At 41.6% G+C, this 23,318-nt stretch overlaps 1 protein-coding gene across 7 annotated transcripts in view; it reads right to left on the reverse strand.

Annotated features, from left to right (window-relative positions):
• The window catches only part of TEAD1 (TEA domain transcription factor 1), a 159,998-nt gene that overhangs the window by 38,071 nt on the left and 98,609 nt on the right, over nt 1-23,318 (reverse strand). For 2 of the 7 annotated variants that reach the window (XM_084519843.1, XM_084519842.1), the window contains exons 4-6: nt 10,158-10,222; nt 7,311-7,373; nt 7,160-7,222 (exon numbers count right to left, since the gene is read on the reverse strand). In XM_084519843.1, coding sequence (XP_084375969.1) covers nt 7,160-7,222; nt 7,311-7,373; nt 10,158-10,222 — 191 coding nt within the window. The remainder of the gene's footprint in view (nt 1-7,159; nt 7,223-7,310; nt 7,374-10,157; nt 10,223-23,318) is intronic. The other 5 variants (XM_084519846.1, XM_084519844.1, XM_084519847.1 and 2 more) reach the window with 3 other exon arrangements.

Raw genomic sequence — 23,318 nt, forward strand, 5'->3', positions numbered from 1 at the left:
GCCCCAGGATGGGAGGGTGTGCAGCAGAGGTTTGGCACAGGATGCTTTACCGACTGTCTTCAGATGCCTGCAGACCACGGGGCAATTTTTAGGTAGGCGTTAAGAGGTGGCAATGCCCTGAGATCCATGCAGCACTCCAAGGAAGCCAACCTCGCTACCATCCTGCATGGGCAGAAGGACCCTCTGTCATGAACACATGAGAAAGGGATGATAAAGGGCTTAAGGGATGTCGTTAAGCACTAACTGGCACAGACTATGGAGATACTAGCTCCATCAGGCCTTTCTGTATCTTTTCCCCTGTATTTTGTCGTGTGAACTCCACACTTTCTTTTCACAGGAGCTGCAATGCTTAAACTGTCCTGTGAAGCTCTTATCCTCTAACTGCAGTAAGTCTGATGTGCCTTGACTTCAGAAACAGTGACACTGATTTGGGGAGGGAGGAAATATCTGCTGTTTTGTGATGTGAGAAGGGATGTTTCTCTCTTGGCAATTGCTGCTTTTCATCTAAGAATATTCTGCATTTTGTGATGGCCACTCATTCAGTCTTTTGATTACATTTTAGGAGGATGGAGAAAAATCAAAAATAGATAGGTGACTGCTTAGCAACACACCCCTTGCAGGAGGGCTAGTCTTCAGGAGTCTCACAGACGATTATAGAACTTCCCAGTGGTGACAAATCTGCCAGCTCTGCTGAACATCAAGATACTCAGTCAACATACATCAAAGGGAAGTTTCACCTTTCGTAGGCTTAGGAACCTATGCATAGTCAGAAGACCATTTTTCTAAAAGTAGTTTTAACTTACACTAAAATGTGGAAGAAATCAGTTCAAAATCAAATGCAAATGCTTAAAAGGTACTGACTTCTACTAGCACAAAGCACTTTCAGCTCCAGGAATGTTTTGTAGAGCTGGAAGGCGGTGGCCTGTGCTTGTATAATAAGGCAGACTTCACAGTCTTCAGAAAGAAATGGGAAAACCACATTTTGAAGCTGTTTATTTGAACCGAAATATCAGCTTGTCTGTGACTTAAAAAAACAAATATACCGGGCTTTTTTTTATGCTCTAGTGGAGAGTGCAAGTAACCAGCAGGGAATGACTTTCCACCTATCACTGCAATGTGCCGCTTCTGGAATGAAACTTGGTAACTGATTAATAACACACAATGGTATTACATCACAGTTTAGGCGGCAAGAGAAGTAATATATCCAATTAAAACGGCAGGGGTAATTTAAACAGGCAGATTACAGTAATTACCCAGGTTGGAATTTGGCCAGGACAAATGGGTTAACACCCCTACTCTAGACAGGAACGTTGTGGGATTTTCAATGACCGCAAATAGTTAAGACTTTGATTTCCTATCTTGTCCGAGACAGAAAGGATTTGGTTTTGCTCGCTTGTGCTGCTGTGTGAAGCTGGAATTAATCTTTTCTGGTCAGTGAGTTTTATTCTGCTGTACGTAAAATAAGGTTGGTCCCATGTGCTGCAGAGTACCATGATGATGTTTGGCAGGGGCTGTGACGGGACAATATCTCCCATTGAATTATTAAATCTTGCTGGGGCTTAAGGTATTCCTTGGATAGGTCCCATCTGGCCCTGCCCTGGCTTGACCCTACTTAATTTATGAGCTCTGATGGGATTGCTGCTGCCCAGGAATGACGCTGTAGTAAGTAACAGGCTGCACTCTTCAACTGCTGTCTTCCTCTCTCCTTATAAAAGTCTTCTGTGCTGTGGTACGTAACTGGTGATGTTACTGAGACGGATTTACAGTGCAATCAATGAAAATCTGGAGTAGTTTCACTAAATCCCTAAAAGTCATCACTGTAATGGAGATCAGGATCTGCCTCTTGTTTTAGCCAACTGCTTCTGGCTACAGTTGCAAACGCTTTGTTTTTGGAAGGGGTAAGCGCTAAGAACCTAATGGAAGAAGACTATATAACTTTTAATGAATCAGGCCCTTGAGTTTTACTTTTCACCCATTAGTTTTGGAATGTAAAATACATAGTTAAATTAGGTAGAAATAATACTCCAGTATCATCCAATTATAATTCTTAATATCCATAACAGCCCCATGTGAAACAAGAGTTCTACATGACAAGCACAAAGGGATTTATGCTTGACTTTCCTTTAATCCAACATAAACAGTAGAATAATTCAATCAATCAGTTCAAACTAGTTCCGCAGCAAAAAATAAAAACTGTTAGCCTAGAAGGATAAATAGGGCTTTGAATACCATGTTGTCTATGGCTTTGGAAAAAAAATTAAGACAGTCTGAGGAAAATTATGCACAACAGAACACAATTCAAGCAGGCCTAAAACCTGTATGAATATTTAAAATAAAAAACTTTTGTAAGGAGAAAAATATGACATAAGAGAAGAAAAAACAATTGGCTCACAAAATTGATATTACAGTAACACTAACATAAAATAGTTTCCTAGTAAGCAATTTTGCAGATGTTATTTCTGCTCAGATCTTGTATTGATTCAAATAACCTTTGCAATAATTAGCTGTAGCTCAAAAAAAAAAAAAATAAACAAATCATGAAAATATACAATTGTTCTGGACAAAAGATAGAGAGCACTTCAGTGTTTCTAGCCCTGATCTCCAATTTGCTTATTATTAGAGAAGACAGGAGTAAATACAAAAGCTGGCTATTTCAGCCAGGCAATAGCTAATGCCAAGAAGAGAATGCGCATTCAAAGCTGTCCCAACTTGCTGCCTAATGAGTAGCAATTAATCCATCTTATTGTATTTCAAAATGCTGAAGACTCCATTCACATCAAAGGGAATTTTTCAAGGCTTTTATCATTGTTCATTTAAAAAGTATAGAGCTATCTTTAGCATTTTATAATTGACAACAATATTTTCTTTTTATCCCTCAATGTGGAATGTAGAATAATGGATTTTAAAACAGGTAATATGTGTGAACTGCAGGCATTTTAATGTTTCTTTTTGTCTCTGTCTAATTAATCTTGCACTATGAAAAAAAATATCTGAAATGAAAGTCTAAGATAGTTGTATATCCTGCTGTGAAGACCTTTACTCTTTGTTTAGGCACAACTTCCAATACATCTTTTCTCCTGAAGGTAATTTTGGCACCCTGTCAGTGCAGAGGTGGGAAATGCTGCAACCTAACACTACAGACTGGTGTATTTGACATGGAAAAACATTAGAAAGTAAAAATTCTGCCTTGCCTTCTCCAGTCTCCACATGAGAGGAAATGTCATGAAGAGGAGTTGCCTTTCAGGTCTGTCTCTTAAGACTGCTTTATCCCAGCCTCTCTTTCCTTTTTCATGAAGTGAAATTTCTCTAACCTCAGGAAGATTTTAATAACCTCAGAAAATCAAGATAAAATCTTTAAAGCAGGAGTGTTTTGCTGTTGTAAAAGAAATTAAAATGTACAACATCCCTGGAAGGGCTGATGAGACATTCTCAATTGGTGGTCCTGAAATGCAACAACAGCATTTACTTGTAAAACTTCTCTTTCTTGCAGGCTAAGGATCTATCCACCTGGAGCACCTCTAGGCACTTGTCCTCAAAGAAAAGGGACTTCAATGGACCAAGCAAACTTGATAACATACAGGCAAGTTTTCAACTGTTAGTTAAGCTTCAGTCATATTCTACCCAATGACATGGATAGATAAATTCAATGCCATGAAGATAGCTCTGAAATCTTTCCACCCATTTGGATTTTTGCAGAATATAACCACAAGAAAATTTGCCAAGTCTTCTCCTTTCCATGAGCAGGGTTCAGATCAATGCAGGAAAGAAAGATTTCTTGGCCTAAACTAAACCCAGCGGGTATTTGGAAAAAAAGACTTAACTAGTTATATCCTTTGTCAAAGTAAAAGACCGGGGACTGTGGTCAATGAGATGGATTGGCTGTATCCAGAAAGATCAATAAGAAATGGTATTACAAGGAAAACTGCTAGCAAATGACATCAGCTGGGGAACAAGGGACTCTGAGCCATGCCCCTGCAAACCTCAAATCCCTGATCATAATTATTTCAGCAAAAGCAGCACCAGCACCCAGGGAACCTTCTCTGCAGTAACCTTCCCTGTGTACATGTGGGAGGTGTACAGAGGTGGGAGGTCTGGTGGCAAGAGAAAGAAACACAGAAGATAGAGATGTCCTCAGCTCAGAGCTGACTGAACTCATAGTTACAGACTGGCATGAAGAATCTCTAGATTTTGTCCACAGGGTGCTTTCCCCTCATGCTGTGGGTGGGAAATCTGACAATCTGACATCAAGTGCATATGTTATTTTCAGTAGTAGTTGTTTTCCTGGAAGCCACCAATCAAGGGTTTTACAGAGTAATTGTAAGAGATAGCTCACTGCTAAAATGGTGAGAGTGGCCCAGGTCAGAAGCAGTTGTTCCCCTTGGCTATCTTCTTCCTGGTTTTCCCTTTGCTAGGAAATGCTGGCAGCACTACTCCAGGAGGATGAGAGCCCATCACCTTCCAGGGGGAGGGGTTGATGGGGCAGTCTGGGCTGCTGTCAAAGTGGTCCCCGATGAAACAGTGAGAATATGCAGATGCCAACATGTATTCACCTTGACTTCATTTCACATCAGTGATGTCCTTCTCAGGCAGTTTTCAAAGGACTTCGGAAAATATGGATAGTTCAATACAGGAATAATGAGAAAACTATAGGCAGTGGTGCTATATAAAATGTTTGGAGTAATGAGGTTCCTTCTCAAGTCCAAAACTAGCAGCTTCTCCCAATTACAGTGAGTACTTGCGGCTCCTAGGAAGAAAAAAGTGAGGGCTATCTTCCTGATAAGGTAGCTCCTTTACAGCACCTTCTTGCATGTAAGTTTCAGCTCTTCCATTTAGGGAAAAAATGGAGGAGGCTGCAACTTCTCTGGAAGTGTCCCATGCAAGAGGGTAGATGCCATGCCATGGCACCTCATTCATTGAGACCAAGAACAGCAAGAAAAAGAGGAAGGAGATGGGGAGAACCTGTCTCCCTTGCCATTTCTGGGCACTTCTCAGGCCAAGGGTCCTAGAGGAGTTGCATGGGCTGTGTTGGGACTCCTGGGGCAGCTAAATTGCGGGGGCAGGATGACTACCTGGAGGCAGCAGGGACAGGATGAACTGCCTAAGACCCACTGGACAGAAGGATGGGCTGAAGGACATGGCAGTGTTTGCCACTGGTGATTCCTGAAGAGCGGCAAGTTCAGGGGCTGGCAAACCTCTCACTAGCATGCTCTCCGTACCCACGGAGCAGCTGTTGAAGCAAACACCTTCTGTAGAGTAGCAGGGACGTGGATATGGGAGACTCTTGATGAATCAATACATTTTTTGCATCAAATCGGCGGCTTCCCTATTCTCTGCTCAGCTTTGGGAGCACTGCAACCCACTGAGGGGTGGGAAGTGGCAGCAGCATTGGAATGTCTTATGAAATACCTTGTTGCCCTAACATATCTTTCCTTCTTCAGGCAACTCCTCAAAATGAAAAATCCCTCTGGATCATTATTTACTCCAAATGCCATCTAGGCTAGATGTCTCAAATATAACCTAACAAGAGGTTAGCTAGCTGCTTTCTCCTTTGGAAAGCTTCAGTAAAAGTCGGATAGCAGGTGCAGCAATTAAGAATTTTGTTTATTTATTTTTTGCTTTAAAAATGTCTTCATATTTTATTTTTGGCATTGAGAAAAGGAAATATTTTAAACGAGCAAATCCAAAAATTTTGTTAGGCTTCTAAGCCTGCATTTTGGAATCTAGGTGGGTTTCCTGATTTTTGTAGCCGTGAGTGCTCAACAGTCCTATAAAACGCCCTGAGAGCTGCTGGTGCTGAGCACGTCTGAAAGTAAGGCAGCTTACTCACGTACTTAATTTTAGGCATCAAGGATTGACAATTTAAGCTTAAAATGCTACATATCTCTGTAGTATTGCACCCTTGGTTAAAAAGCAGTATGTTTAGGTTGTCTTAGTTGTTCTTTACAAACCCCAACTGCTCAGCCAGTGCAGCTAAAAAGCCAGCCACCAACAGCCATACAAGCTTGCCAGCATGCTGCCCACTGCGGACAAAAAACCCAGTGCTTCTGTCAAGAAGGCCTATTACACAGCCAGGCTGTTATTTATACACTGCAGTTTCAGGATTGTGGTAAGCATCTGCAGTGCTCACCACTTAGCATTGTGAAATTACTTTCTGAAACATTTTTCCTTTTCAGCTAGAACAAAAACATGATTTGTTCTCATCTGAGGAAAAAAAATCAAAAAAAGAAAAAAGGAGGGAAGTAAAAGATTTACAAGTTCCTTTGCTTTTTATTAAAAAGAAAAAAAAATCTACAGCAAAAATTGCAAAACACCCTCTTCCACTTTTAAGTAGTATGAAAACAAAATGAGTCCCAGGGTCTCCACTGGAAAACTTGAAAAAACAAGCAATCCAAGAAATCCCCATTAAACATTTCCAAGAGTTTCTTTATAGTCTTAGAATATACTTCATGGAAACCAGGAAAAATGGGGACGTGTACATTTCATTATGTCAGATTAAGTAAACACACTGAGTTTTCCCTGAACAGGGCTCTGACTGAGGCTCTCCAAGGATTAGATGCCAATATTTTACTTAAAAAAAAAAATTAAAAGAAAATCAGAGAATCTTGTAAATAGTATGTAACTTCAGGTAATACTAGATTGTACTCCAGTAACACCTTGTAGCTAGAGCAATCGGGATAAGCTGTGCTCTCTGGTACAGTGTATTTAAGTATTCTTGATAGTATTTCAAAAGCAGAGAAAAAACATTTGGGAATGGAAAAAAATTACCCCAATTATCTCTCAGGAAAAAAAAAAAAAAAAAAGAAAAAAGGAAAAAGCAGCTACACAACTGCTTAAAAACCATGTGTATTTAAATACACCCCTAGCACTCAACTGTTAAAAAAACAAAACCAAAAAATAAACTAACAGGTTAAAAATCAGGTTTAGGTGCTGAGGTGTTACAAAGAGTAGCTCACTTTGCATCTGGACAGTGTTAAAACAATGTTTTTAATGTGAATGCTAGTGCAGAAATTGGAGATTAAACACAAAGAGACACAGACAGCTACCACATGCAGGAAAACGAGGTTACAGGCACGGCAGCACCAGGCGCTCGTCCATCACCGCGGGGAGGAGGAAGGGACAGGCATAGCAACCACAAGCCCAAAAGCAGAAAAGCGCATACCTTCAGCTTGGAATGAAAATCACGAGATTTCCTTCTGGCAAGAACCTGAATGTGACTAGACACCTGCAGGGTAGGGGAAGGGAGGAAACAAAGGAAAAGCCTGTAACCATGGAGATGAAAAGCCCCCTACAACTGGGCAAGCCAAACGTACCTTAATGGCGGCTTGAATTTCTCGAACTTTCTTTCTTGCTAAGACCTGTATGTGACTAGACACCTACATTGTTCAGGTTTATAGGGAAAAAAAAAAGAAAAAAGAAAAAAGAAAAAACAAAAAGCAAATCAAATTTAAAATATCTATTTTTATCTTAAAAAAAAAAAAAAAAAAAAAAAAAAAAAAAAAAAAAAGCTTTTCTGAGGGGATTCAGTTATTTGCATCTTCAGTAAGCTCTGCTGTTAAAGATACCACATTCCCAGCCAGATACCAAGCTCTTAGTACCGAGGCTTAACAGTACAGGTCATCACTGCAGTGATTTCAAGTGATTTCATTAAGGGAAAAAAAAGTGGAACCCACCAGGTTGTGCACTCAGCTACAAGAGAGAAGACACAGTTTGCAGCTGGCTGCAGCCCACGTGCTTTGGGACTGACCCCATCCACAGCCGGGTCCTGCATTCTGGTGCAGGGAGCCCACAGGGTTTCCCCCCGTCTGCCAGGGCTGCAGACACCCACCCTGACCTCCTGACACTAGGCTGGAGACATTAGGGCAGTGAGCAGTCTCATCCGTTAGTTAGGCTGGTGCTCTGCAGTTCCAACAAGGAGCCTCAGGCTGTGTTTTGGCCCCACTGCTATGCCCCAAGTTCTGGACCAAATGGTAAAATATTGACACAATACAGGTCCCAGAATCTGTTCTGCCTTTCTCTGCAATCTCAGCATCAAGTCCACCTGCAAAACACTCACGTAAGCAGAGACCAGTAACTTGGCACCAGTTCAAGCAATGTCCAGGTTTGGCCCACTGTCATTACGCTTTGCGTTTTGATAAGAAATGTGTACAAAGTCAGTCCTGCACAAGATGTTATGGGCCAGAAGTTATTGCCTGTGCAGTGAAGGGTCTGGGCCCTGACTGACATTACTGTTTACTCAGGCACGTGCTGAAATCCATGATATTGATGCTGAGGGTTTAATGATGCTGTCCAGCATTGCTCAATACTGCTCAGCATCCTGCAGACCTGTGTGAAGGTTTAAAAACTGCTAGAGAAATCTTTTATTCTTATTTGTCCCAGGGCATACCATACCAGGTGGTGTGCAATTTTCCTAAGTTACAATTCCTGTCTGGGAAACAACACAAGCAAAAGAAAAGGAGAAACAAAGCTTCATTTCCTCCCTCTGTAAGTCTATTCCATGACAATAGCACACAAACACACACAAAAAAAAAAGCCTGTATTTTTAGTAGAGAAGCAAATAATAATACATAAATGAGCATGGCTCCTGAAGGACACTTTCAGGGACTTCTTCAGGAAACAGCTCAGGAACCACTCTGCAGTAATTCAGTGTTATACTATTACTTAATAAGCAATTTTGTAGTCAAACACGTAGACCAAGTTTTGACACGTGTTTGCTTGTTTTGCTTTCAGTGGGATATTAGTGGTGTTAAAGGTTATACAGGAAGCACAATCATAACATTTAATTGCTCAGTTGAAACTCAGATATAATGACAACTGAACTTTTCTAGACAATTGTCAAAAGTGATTTATGAAAAATTACAGAGGGACATATAAGTATGGAGGCAGAACATCACTATATGTAAGCCATCACAACCCTCTTGGCTTCACTGCGGCTCTACCAGCATATACTGGCCAAACATCTAGCCCACATAGTATGTGTTTCTACTTCTGATGCAATTTTAAGATCTCCAGTGTAGCCCCCGACAAGCAGAGTTCACATGGGCTTAACAGGGTAGAACTTGCAACTTTTGTCTTTTGTTTCAGATTTCTTTGCCAATCTTTTGTTTATTCCCTCTCCACGCACTACAGTTTCTCTCTTTTCTCATGGCTTTCTTCATCCCTTGTACATATGTTTTCTTCCCAATTTACAAAGGACACCACCCAGGGCAAAATATCACCCAGCTCAAAATGCTTTGAATACGAGCGTTGGCAGCAGGCCATCCTTATGTGTGCTGACTCAGCGTCACCTTTCTCTGCATTACAAAACACGTGTAGCATGCAAGCATATGAGTCTCTGCCTTCCCCTTCATCACTCACATGGAGGTGGAGGAGGGGAATCTCGCACTTCACATTAGAGAAAGCAAGGGGACTCTGCAATTTGCGAAGCATTTTGAAACAGCGCAAGGGTTTAGTAACCACCACCAGAGCGTGTGCCTTCTGTAAGGCTGCTGATCACCATGGATATTATAAATTAAAGGATTTAGTCATATAAGTTAATGGTTATGTGATAATCATCTGAAGAAGACTTAAGACTGGTTAGAGGTTTATTCTGAATTGTTGAATGAAATCTTACCATGGTCACAGACCAGGAGCCTGAAGGCTCTTAGGGTATTTTTTTTTTAATTATTATTTCATCCTTTAGCAAGTACTGTCCATGAGCTGAGAGTATGATTAGGATCAGTCCTCCTACTTTTTATTCATTTGCCTTTCATATCCAAGAATCATAAATGTTAAAATATGGGTGAATTGGCTGAACATTTAGAAGCTCCATTATTCACCACCTCACAATAATGATTCCATTGTGTAATTGTCCATATAGAGAAATAAGGCACAATGCTTTATGCTTCTACTTTTACTTTTGATTTTTTTTCCCCAAATACAGGGGATAATATCTTCATGTACACATAGACTAATAAAAAATGCACCTCCAACTGTCAAGGAAATGATGCACAACACAGAAATTTGGAGTTTTAAATATATGTCTTAAAAGCATATATTAAATCAGAACAGTGAAGTCAACACATCATCTCATCAGAGCTGAAGCACAGACAGCCACTGCAGCCAAAATGCCATGTTTTGTCATTCACTGACATGCATACTTCCCCACCGGGTTATTTTACCTGCTTCCTGGTTCGTGTCTTCCCTGTTCTAAGTTTGATGTATCTGGCTATCAATTCATTCCTACCTGAAACAAAGAAAAATGCATGGTAAGAGACAAGCAGCACCACACCATCAAAATATTGGTATTGAAGTCCTGCAGCTGTTCACAGGCAGAGAGGCAACACCTTGGCCAGTGTCCAGGCTGGTCTCAGGCTGGAGACACTCCCATCCTGGGGGCTGACAAGATGTTTGGGCTCCCCTAGTTTAGCTTCTGACTACACCAGGTGTATGATTCTTCAATCATACATTATGCTACTTAATACAAACTAACATTTTCTTTACAAGTAATTTCCTTCCTCTATACTGCTGACATGGAAGATAACAGTTTTATGTGGTGCCCTGTTTATTTTCACTGCATATTATGTTACTTCTCCATATGTTGTAATAACTTAAATATACTTGTTCAATAAGTCCTAAGTTATGAAGCTATTTATGAAGCACTCAGCACAGGGGAGAAGCATCAAAAATGAGAAAACTGATTTAGCAGCAAGCTGAAAATGGGAAGGCTAAGAAAATAACTTGTTACCCACCAAGTTATTTTGAAGTGGATGAGTACATAGCTGGTGACTGCAGAAAGACACTAGACCAGCCAGAGGCTCAAACTCGAAAGGGTCTGATGTTGTGAGGGACTAACATGAAGTTTTAATGAAGCATGCCTGCTTCTGAATGGTATATTGTTGACTGGAAGACTGAACACAATTTAACTAGACCATCATTTTCCTTTTTTCTTCCATTTCATTTTGTCTCCCTCTCTGAACTTTATTTTACACCCTTCGTATAACGTCCAATGGCTCTTGTCTCTTCTACATATTCTTTGTAAAATGTGTACTAGAATAAGAAAGATCAATGTGTCTCAGATCTGAGCTGTGTTTCCTCCAAGTCCCTTTTTGTTTGCCTGGATCGTGTGTCAGGCTTCTCACAATGTGCCATGGTAATGGTGGTGTGAGGCTGTTCAGCAGGCCTCTTCAGGACAAAATTCAAGAGGTACATTTTGCACGAGCACACTAATAAACAACCAACATTTCTGCACACAAATGAGGGTTTTCTGCATGCAAAAGGAGCAGCTAGTTGCCTAGCTTCACAAAAAGACCTTGTCTTCTGCCTGGACAACAGTCCTGCAGTGTGTGGTGCCAAGAAGGTACCTGTCCCCACATGGAGCCATGGGCTTCACGTTCATGAGGTGAAACTCACGTAATACTCAGCTTCTGTATCTCAGTATTCTCAAACTTTCATTATCATCGTCATCCAAATAGTTCACTTCAAACAAGGAAGAACAAATCTGTAGAGAATTGAAACACTGCTTTACCCTTTACAACAAATCCCTGCAAAAGCGGGAACAGCAGCACTTCTAGGACCAACAACTGAGTACAGACAACTGATAACAACTACACTTATTTCATGGAGGTATTAGGATGAGACCGATTTTGACTCCTGCTGCTTCTGAGGCCTAATGTCCACTGTGAGTGAATTTTCATACATATGGCAGTCCCCCTGCGTTCCTGTGCAATAACAGCAGCTACCCCATAGTGGCACGACTGCATATTCACTTGCAGGTGAGCACATGAACAAATGAAACTGCTTTACCCTTCATCAGTATTAAATGGGAAAGTTCTACTTTCCCATTTAATGGGAAAGTGTCAGACAGTTCGGAAAATGGAACTGAGGGAGACATTGAGAGCCTGAGAACTCAGCACAAGACAAAAGAGGAAACAACAAGCCATGATGACACATAGTACTAAACAAGCTTTGGGCAAGAGTTTTACAAAATCTTTTGGCAGAGGCTTGGTATTTTTCATGACTCTATACTGTCCCTTAAGGTCATCCTTATCAGCAGCTGGTGACTTTGAAAGGCCAGTGACTCTAAAAGGTGATGTAAAGAATGTGTTGGCATCTCCATCCCCCAATCTGCACTGACCATGTTTGGGATACAGTCACAGCACAGGTCACTCCAGCCATCCCTACCCGTTAAGGCAGGCCTGTGCAGCCCTCAGCTGCAGCCAAGGCAGGAAGAGTTAAACCTTCTCATGGCTTCACAGTGTTCTTCCAAGTCAAGAGAGCTAAAAAATCTGTTTTTAAAAGAAGGCTCAGAATCTCAGGCAGCCACTTAACAGGAAAACAGTTTTATAAAAAACACCAAGCACTGAAAGTCTAGACTGTATTATTCAAAATATCAGTCAAGTGCTGTCTCCAGTTGAGCCCCCAGTCCATCCATGAAGTGCTCTCACTTGAATTGAGAGGGGTTTTTACCAGCCACTCTCCAGCCTGGCAGGGGTATGACTAACAAGATTATGGTTTTGCAAAATGATGTCTTCCCTTAAGGTGAGGTCTAGCTGGAGCTCAGCTCAAGAAGAGTCAACATGGCATGGAATAATGTGTCAAGGAGGAGGAGCTCTACAAGAAACCATGCAAAGTGACCAAGGCAACAGCTTTGTTTTCCTTACAGCCATGTTTGCAACACAGAAAAGAAATATGCACCCAGCATAGCCAGAGCAGAAGATATTCAGGCCTCACAAGGCTCAATAAATATCTTCTGCCTAGCCAGAATGATCTGAAAAGACAAAATACCTGTTCTGGACCACCAAAAAGCCATAAACACAAACATAAGACACTAATATAAGCACTGCCTGAGATATACAAGGTAGAGATGTCCCCTGCTAAAAGCTTACAGCCTTTATCTTATCTACCGAACACTGATGCTCTTCTTTACCAGCTGGGACAGATACTAACAGGAAAGATCTTATCTCCAGACCTACCAAGACATAGAGAGGATTTTAGAGAAAGGAATCATGGAATCACAGAATTGTAGGGGTTGGAAGGAACCTCGAGAGATCATCAGGTCCAACGCCCTGCCAAAGCCAGTTCCGTAGAGCAGGTTGCCCAGGTAGGCGTCCAGACAAGCCTTGATTATCTCCAGAGAAGGAGACCCCACAACCTCCCTGGACAGCCTGTCCCAGTGCTCCGTCACCCTTACCATGAAGAAGTTCTTTTGCACGTTGGTGCAGGAACTTCCTGTGATCCTGTGATTTTGTGGCCACTGCCCCTTGGTCTGTCCCCACAAACCACTTAAAAGAGGTTGGCCAAATCCCTCTGTCTCCCACACCTCAGGTATTTATACACATTGATGAGATCTCCTCTCGGTCTTCTTTTCTCCAGGCTGAACAGACCCAGGTCTCTCAGCCGTTCCTCACAGGGAAGATGCTCCTGGCCCCATATTATCTTTGTGGCAATCCACAGGACTCTTTCCAGTAGATCCCTGTCTTTTTTATACTGGGGAGCCCAGAACTGGACACAGAAAGGAAGGCTGAATAATCCTAAAAACACTCTCCTTTTCTTGGCAATGAGAATTGTCTGAAACAAAAGAGGTACAAGGAACTTCTTTAATTGGCCTCTAGAAGCATTAGGGTGAAAAATGCCCATTAAAAAACAGATCTGCGTTTTTCTAGGAAGAGCTCAGCTGTGGAAATACTTTCCATACACACCCTTCCTTTCTCTCCCTGTCACAGATATATCTGGGAAATTGCCTGGTAGAAGAGGAGAGGTCAGGCTTATGAACTGTAAATGTTCAGCTCCTTCTTCTTGTCATCTGCTATGACAGTTTCCTACTTTGAATGTTTTGGTTCAGGTATGAAAGAGAGGTGTGGGAAAGGTGCCCAGTCAGATGAAATATCTTCACAGCACAGCAATCTTTTCCAAAGATCTTGAAAGGATCAGGAGAGGACCACAACTAGTATTTTATATGGGCTTCTCTTAGTTTGTTTTTTCTTTTAAATTCAGGCTTTATCTGTCATACCCTTCTGTACCACAAGTGCAATTGCAAAACACATTTTTTCTCTGTGCATTGATGGTAGGGAGATCCATTTTAAACAACAGAACATCTTTTTCAGTCACGGCAAAAAGCAAAACTGGGTTTAGCTGCCGAACAGTGCCAGGCTTTGTCCACAAGGCAATGTGGTGCGAATCCCACCTGGGCCCCTTGGGGAAATGGCTGGGCCCACTGGGCTCCCTTTATCTGCCCCAGTGTGTGCCCATCACTCTGAAGGAGGGAGAGGACCGTGATCCCAGACACCTCACAGGCGGCAAGGAGGACTGACATTTCTGCTCTTCTAGTCCTAAATATGGAGAAGCAGCTGCAGAGTGGGGTGGCTGCCGCCCACCCCCCCGGGAGGCAGTTGTTGCTCTAACAGAGGGTCCTTGTGTGGGGAAACCTCCCCCACTAACGCTATTTCCAACAACACTTTAAAGAAGCTCACCATCAGCCCCCACAAAAAAGTCTGCAAGGCTCCTAAGTGCCCCCTTCAGTGCACCGCTAGGCCACCACAGGCAGCTCTGCTGGGACCTGTGTGAGCTGTGGATGTGGCCCCAGCCACGCCAGGACCTCTCCTCTGGGTGCAGGCCCCAGCCAGCAGCTGGACAGACAGGCAGGGGCATCATGGCCCTGCAGGGACAGCAGCTTGTGTGGCAGGCGGATGGCTTTATTTAGAACATTAATAATACAAATTAAACCACTGCCCCCCTCGCCCCAGACTCCCAGTAATAAGCACCATCCAAATGTGATAAAAATAGACAAGGACAGAAAATTAACTTGGTTAGTAAATTGAAAGTGAACAGCTAATTTTAAACAGTTTCCATACTCAACAAAAAAAATCTAGTAATGACTAAGCAGAAAAGCCTATTTTTTTCAAATATAGGTGAATTTCTCCAAATTCTGTGAGACTGTGGCTTGAAATGGGTATATTTATTATGCTTCGCACAAAGCCTGGATACAGACCTGTATGCCGAATTTCTTATAAAACATCTTGTAAAACTTCTCCCAGGTCATCTTTGTGATGTTATTTTCACCACGGCAAAGCTTAGCAGCTTTGGTAAACTCCATCTCCAGTCGCCTCTGCCTGAAGCTGGCCACCAAGTGCTGCCCACATTCCTGGATGCCCAACCTGAGAGCTGGTGGAAGTTTGGCTCCTTTAGGAGCCCACTGGCGAGTTTGCCATGCTTGGGGCAAGTGGCTGGGCAGCCCATGTGCACACCACGAGTGGCACCAAGTCCCTCTTGTCTCAGCTGTTCAGCACAGGCTGGACGGACATCCTAGCTAGTCACAGGGTCTGTGTATGGGTGCCATCAGGGGGACGTGGGCTGATTTGGAGTTTTTCCTGCATTGGGAGGCGGCTGCAGGGCCCCCAGTGTGGCCAAGCTGCTCTGCTGCCATCCTTGGCCCTGGTGCTTTCCTGCTCCATTTTGCCAGCAGAATAGCCACCTTGGGAGAGCTCGCCCAAAATTTGCCAGTGCCGCTTTCTGAAGATGCTTGAAAGCTAAATAGGCTAACAAAAAGCCTCTTGTAGATTAAAGAGCTCTGTAAGTCAACAACTGGCTAAGCAGTTTAAACCCCTAAGTAAGGCATCCTCTATTTAAACGTTATAGGCAAATCTAATTTAAGCTTTTAAAAATATTATGGGCAGGTGTTTAAGTCGCCCGCACCCTGGGTTTCACCAGGGCTTCGGAGGGGGCTGGGTGGTGCTTCCCAGGCGGGCAGCATTTTGTTCAGACAAGTTTTCTGCACAAGGCCACGTGACACAGGCCAAATAAACAGCATCTGGGGATTTTCAATTACAGACCTTCACCCAGCATGCCTGCACTGTAATCTCTACCAGATGAGGCTCAGGCCTCACTATTTTCAATAATTCACACACTGTGTACACATAACATGACAATAAGGGCATTCATGCAACCGCCTGATTCGCACATCAAAGCTCCCAAATGGCCAGCTGTAAGCATGCTTACTGCTGAATAATTCATTCTTTTCACAGGCTTGAAAAAACGCTCAGCGGGAGTTGGCAAGCTTGTGTTCTTTCCTGTGTGGTATGCTAAACTCAAATTTTGAAAGAGGTACAGCCCCACTAAAAAGAGTCAGAGATTCAACTATTTAAATGTGCATTTGCGAGTTTTTGGATGGTTCCTTAAAAAAAAAAAAAAAAAAAAAAAAAGCCGTCAGCTAAATGAGCTACATTTCCAAGTGGGTTGAGGAGATAAGATGAAATAGCCTGCATGTTTTCTGGGGCAGGTGTTTAATAAAAATAAAATGATTACAATGTTTTCCTGATGCTAGCATTTGTTTTACACATATTATTCCTTTATTCCTTGCCAAGTATCTTAGATATAGCAGATGCATAAATAGTCAACAAGTTTGGTGAACTTGAAATTTCCACTTACTTAGCATAAATTTTCTACTAAACGACAAAGGGGGGTTTTAGTTAAGATTAATATGAATGAAAAAGGCAAACAGAAACACCAGAGCTAATTTTCTGTAACTCCTGTTTAGTGTCCTTACAGCTCTGGGTTGAATACTCATTTCTAGATGACATTTCAACAACTCATGTTTGCAGCTGTGTCTCTGAACATTTTAACTTGCAACCTGTGAGCATTCCAGATTTTGAAAATACTTCAGCTTTACACAACAGACACAACATTTATTTAAGGGGAAAAAAAAAAAAAAGAAAAAAAAAAGGAGAAGAAAAGGAGAAGAAAAAAGAAGGGTCTGCTTCATAATATCAAGTTTTCTTTACTGTCAATCAATGCCAGAACCAGCAGGATCAACTAGTCGTGACCTCTCCTTATAGCAAACACATGCTGCTTACCAGCTGTGAACTGTGTTTTTTACACCCTTTTCTCTATCATTCAGAATGGCTTCCTCCTAATCACAATAATCCCAAAAGTGCTAAAACATATCAATCGTCCTCTAAGCCCTGCCTACAAAAGGCCAGCCGTCCTGCCTTTATGGGCTCATCCCACAGCAGCTGATACTTCATTCAACTACAAATCCAATTTAGCAGTTACAAGAGGTTTAGCATCACTGGAAAAATATTGGTGTTGATCCTGCACTCTTAAGTCAGCAAATATTCCTTTGCCATATTGTTTAGCTTTTTCTGCCATATTTACACTTCTGCTGGATTTCCCTGAGTGACTTCAACAACAGTATTTAACCTCTGAACTGGTAATATTTACAGTTAATCAAACAGCAATCTTTAAAATATGTTTACCACAATTACAGAAACATAAGCCTATTTGCATTCCAACTGTTATATTTCTAAAAAAAAAAAAAAAAAGCAACAACCAACAACCCTAAAAACAAACACAGTCATTTCATTCAAAACCATAAAGCACATTTATGTACTAGTTATGCAGGACGTTATTTATTATAGCCCTTTGGGCAAGTTCACAGCAATTCTTTCACTTATGTATTTTTAATTGCCAAATGAGCCAACGCAAACCATTCCTTGATCCCTCTCTGCCTTTTTTTTTTTTTTTTTTTCCTCTTTCTCTTTAAGCAGCAGTGTAAGTATATGCAATGCCTCAAAGTAAAGATGAGACACCTTTTTAGGGAATTTACCATTCACTAGCCCAAATCTGCAAATCTGTGGGACCTCTCAGTTTAGACAGCCTTCGGTAATGGGAATGTAAGGCAGGAGTCAGCTCCTCTGGCCCTGTGGGAGAGAATGGGAGCTGTATCTCTCTTGGTTTGCAGCACAAACCTTTGGCCCCAGACCCGCATCAAACACTGGCTTCTGCCTCTCTGCATGGGCACTTGCTGGAGAGCTGACGACACAGGCAGGTCCCCACAGTCCCCCAGTGCTGCAGGAGTAGGGCTGGGGCCAATGAAAACTGACCAAGTGCCTGTTACCTGCTTGAGCTCATTGCTTAACTCCTGCACTGAGACCTTCCCACTTGAAGTCTCTGGCTCTCCATTTGGATAGGGACCACAAAGGAAAGCAGTCATCTCCAGATTGGACTGGGATGAGACAAAGACCTTAGGTTCCAAAAAGAGGTTACAAGGGCTGCCCGAGTGGTGGATGCACCAGATTACAATAAGCTACTTAAGTAGTATTATACACAAATTAACTGCTTGCAAAGTGTACTGTAACCAGGTTGCCCAAGAGGATGGGGAAAAGAAAAGATCCAAGAAGAAAATAACCAAAATAATCCTTTTGGATGCTAATAAGCTAACAATTACAATGACTCATTGAAGTTACATCATAATGATACTCCCAAAGAAAAGAACTTTTTGTGTATTGTAATAAAAACAACAACAACAAAAGGATCCCAGACTGAAGCAATACCACAACTTAAATTACACAGCAAAAGGGAAATGACCTAATGGTAGCATGGAACTCTTATCATGTTGAGTCCTAACCTTTTGGTTTTATCTCAGCCTCAGTTTTAAACAAAACAATAAAAGTGAGCCATATACACATCTGCTTCAAAACTCTTCCCTGACACTAATGCAATGCATTGGATTCTGTTTGGCAGGTCTTCACACTGGGAAATATTCCATAAAAACTATGTTTATTAATTTTCTTCTTCTGAGTTTTTCAAACCACAGGCAAACCATATTTCAAAGAGAAAGAAGAGTGATCCAGAGATCTCTCTGAATATTCATTAATTAATATATTGTCAGTGTCGGTTGTCACAAAAGAAGGTTTTATAATTTACTCTAAGCCTTGTTTAATTAAAATGCTACAAAAATATATGGAAATATTTTGCTCCTTTATAATTATATTATTTTCTACTTGCTGTAAACAGTATTTAACTGCAATCAAAAATGCATTTCAAAACAAACAGCAATTTTAGGCTGTTTCTTTACAAAGAAATCCCCACATGAAAAAAATCTCCAAACTTGACCTTTGCCATCTATCTGGATCAGCTACAGATGTTTAGTAGATTACATAAAAACCTAGATGTCCTTAATCTGACATTCTTTTTTTTTTTTCCCCCTTGCTATGATAGGAACTCTCAATAACCTATCTGTGAAGACCCTGTACCTTGTTTTCCAAGGTAGCCGCAGTTTTTCAGTGACATAAGTTCAGAAACAAGAAGATTTTTGCCCAGCACTACTGACAAAAAGTCTGATTTGGACAGGAATCCTTCAAACACACAGACAATGAGCTGGCTGACCTGTCATGCATGATGGATGAGTTAAGGGGATTAAAACCACTATTTGCATTAGAATAGATAAAAATTAGCAAAATAGAATTTCTCAGTAGGTGGTTTCATTTCTGTTTGTTCTCATAGGCAAAATTAAGTTCATTTTTAAAGGAATTATGACTGTTTAAGTAATGCTCATTTGCAGAAGAAAAATTCTGGATGACAGTTTGCTTTCTATTGTTTATTTTTTAAGGAAACAGTTTTAACTACGACTACAACAGTATTTTTTTCCCCTCATGTTTAATATTAAAGCATTGCATAACTACAATGTTCAAACCTCTTTAAACTGTACGTGTATTTTGATGCTTACATGTGTCTAACTTGGATATATTGGTAGTCTTTTGAATTCAGAGAGGAATGATCCAAAAGACCACAAAATTACTTTAAATTGTATGTTGATATTGTTGTGGTTCTGAGTATGAGCTTGCAACTCAAGAACTGTACAAAGCAGCTGCTTGAAATACAGCATGTTTCTTTTTACTAAACTCATATTGCACACAATGATGGTACTTAAAAGACGGAAAAATGGCTGCACAAAACAACATAATGAAAGACTCACCTTAAAGAATAGCATTATATAACATTATATTGTTTATACAATGCAACTTCGAAAGAAATCTGTATGAACAACCATACAAGATGGAAAATACATATAGAAACTCTGAAAATATCCACGGACTGTCTCCCCTCACTCCTGATAAAGCAATTGAGATTTATCTGTCAAACAAGGATGCAGACCTGTAACATGAATGGAGGTCCCCCTCTTTTTACGGCACATGCATAAAATCTGTGGAAAGCAAGCAGCCTCTGGAAAATCCAGTACATTTTTAAAAAACATCTCCATGTACTGCCAAATATGTCTTTGAACTCGTCTCCTGTTGTAATGACAGACTACAGTTGCACCGTGGATATATTCCTCTATGCTCCAGCAGAGCATTAGGAGAGAGCAAAGCAAAGGCATTAAGCAGGTAAATTTCTCCTACCGATGACATTACAAATGGGAAAAGCTGTGACATGATTTCTCAACTCAGCATTTACTCTAATGAGATTTTAAGAGAGCAGGTCACTTCCTCGCTCAGCGATTGGGATTCTGGCCAAATCCAGAGGTTGTCTAAAATAGGTCAATGCTGAGGATGGCTCCCGGGGTGGGGGTGTTCATCTGCAGGGGAGGGAGGACCATGCGAGCTGCCTTCATTTGCAGCTCCACAGACTCTGTGCTGGCATTTCCTACAGCTCTTCACAAAAACTGTTTATTTAGCTTATGAATTATTTGGTGTCTGTCCTATGCAGTTAAGATGCTTTATTTTCACAGCAGGTGCAAAAAGGTATTTAAATTTGCATTATATCCAGGGTATTTGCACTCAATTTGTGTTAGATGACAGTTTCTGACAGCAGATGGGCCAAGTGGAGAAACGTTTGACCAGCATATGGAAGAGCCTGGGATACATTCAACACTAACCTTGGTTTCCAAGTTATTTCACAAGCAAAAAGTAACATTTTGTGGAGATTTTATAGCTAACAATGTAGCCCTAGCTACAGAACAAAAAGTATTTTGCTCCAATTGTGAACCTACAGGAGAGACCCATAACATACTTGAGCTAGAGCATACCTCTTGCAAACCTGGCCTCAAAACATGCTTAAAATTGGGAATACTTACACTCTTTTTAGCCTGAAGAAAGAACAGTTGGATCTGTCCATGCTTCCAGGTATGATATGAACCTGTCTCATCAGCTGCCCATTCCTGCCTCCCTCCTGGGCCTGCCTGTGCCACTGACTTTTGAGCTAGTGTGACAGGGAAGTTCAATATCCCCGCGCTCCTGAAGGATCCGTGTGACATCAGCCCAAGGAGATAAAGAAACCTTAATGCCATCATGAACCCAGGTATGAGACTACAACAAGCTGTTACAAAAGACACCACTGCCTCTTTTGAAGCACAGCCATGACAGACCGCAATGAAGAGATAAGTAATCAACTGATACAATAACAATTCATTTTGTTTAAATTTCAAAGTGTTGCTTATAGCCTGCTCATTCATCAGCATGAAAAATGCCTGCTTGGCTTCTCTTGTCCCCCTTCCTCCAGGCTCTGCCACCTCCAGCAAGTTGAGCAGCCCACAGCCTGCTCCAAGCAGTGTAACCACTGTGCTGCTGATTTCATTATCACTGAAAACACCCATTGGTGCCTTTCAAAATCTGCATGGAATATCCTGGAGAGTCAGAAGGAAGTTTTGTATAGTGTATCTGCCAAGTGCATTACAGTCATAACATTTGTAATTTTCTTTTCAAATTATTATACTTAAAGTGGCTACTTCAGATGATAGGGGGGCTTTATTAAAAAACTTTAAGGAGTATAACATGCCAGAGAACTAGAAGAAAATTACAATTATTTATAATCTTTTCACCACTTATTTATTTCTGTAGTAAATCACAATTTTCTTTCACTCCCCAACTCATGCCTTTACATAGCATTTATCCAAAAAGCATGCATTTGGAAACCTTCTCTTTGTTTGTTTTGGATAAATAAGCAACCAACTGTGACATGGCTTCAGTGTAGTTCTTAATCCTGCTTTCTTTTAGGCATGATGTGTTAGGAGCCACTGCTTCAGCCAGATTGCTTTGTGGCCAAGTGCCACTGATGTGGGGCTGGGAGATGAGACCCAGCTTCTAGCAGCAGCTCTGCCACGTTACTTTGTTGAGCCCCTTATCTCTCTTCACAGTTTTCCCCCTTTTACAGAGGTTAGGTCTCTAAAAAAGGTAGTAGAAAAGCTGCATGAAAGCTGAATCCCCCTTTCTACCTGATGTGCCTCCCCAACAGCACAACTACCATTACCCTCCAGTCCCACCAGCAACAAGGGACATTTCAGGAGGGGCAGCAACACGTTACTCCTCAGCTCCAACTCGCCTTGCTGGCAGCGGTGGGTCCAGGGCCACCACTGGGTCATGGCAGGGGGACAGGTCCCAGAGCAGTCCCCAAAGCTAAGATCACTAGACACACAAAGGATGCCCTGGTGGAAGCTGTGAGCATGGCAAACTCATGCAGCAGAGAAGTAAAGCTCAAATACACAGAGAGAGAGAGATGGAATTGTATTCAACATTGTTAATGCCAGTTGCAGATTTCTACTCCACCAAGCTCTCAGTTTTCTCGTGTGACTTTACCATCTGTCTGTGTAGCCTAACCTGATATGGTAACGTGTCATCTCCAGCACATAACAGGATTTCACTTCTCCTTTGAATAATGGCTCTATATGTACTTTTCTGTCCCCTCTTTCCATATAATCCCTCTCTCTCAAAATCAGATATTTACTCAAGACAGTAAGGAGAAGTAATACTAATCCTTCCCTTTCCTCAGTTCTTTCCAGGATAGCCATGCATCCCATATTGGTTCGGCTCTAAAGATCACGACCCTCCCAGCCAGCCCACAGTGTATGGGCCTACCTAATGAACTCACGGGCTATCATGCACCATGGTAAGGTTATTTTGCAGGCACTGCCAACTAATAGGCAAAGCCCTGAACAAGACTCCTGCATCTTACTTCTGACTTGGCCAGGGGCCAGATGGATGCACCCTGACACGTGGAGAACTGTGCTGTTGAGTCAAGGAGTGGTTGTGTACTTCACTGGTGAGCAGCAAAGACCAATAAATGAAACAAGTTTGTAAAAGTGTTATAGCTGGTTTCATCCTGCTGACACTCATACTAATTCAGACGAATCCTCTTGGTAAAAGGGTACTTCAGATCACTGGCTATGCAATCAGCATCCTCTTCCTAATCCACGTGTTTCTGCCTTGCAAGCACACAAATAACTATCCTGTCCTGTGGTAAAACACAGGCAACACAGAGAGTGCAATACCTAAATTTCTGTCAAGTTCACTTGGCACCAGATCTCTCACTTTTACGAATTTCCAAACACTCTGCTACATTTCAATCTTTTTCAGTACATGTATTGGTCTGGAAAGCTTTTTCACCAAGGCAATTGGCAAGTCCATTCTCAGCCCAGAAATTGCACCAGTATCAACATTTTAGCACACTAGGTTTTTGCAATTCAAAGCCATAAAGAAATGGTCATTGCATTGGCCAAAGAAGGTCCACCTGACACTGGGCAAAGCTATGATAATATATGCATGAAGAGATTAAAGTAGTACTGCAGAGAC

The sequence above is a fragment of the Aythya ferina genome (assembly GCF_964211825.1).
Source record: "Aythya ferina genome assembly, chromosome: 5".
In the NCBI taxonomy this organism is placed as follows: Eukaryota; Metazoa; Chordata; class Aves; order Anseriformes; family Anatidae; genus Aythya; species Aythya ferina.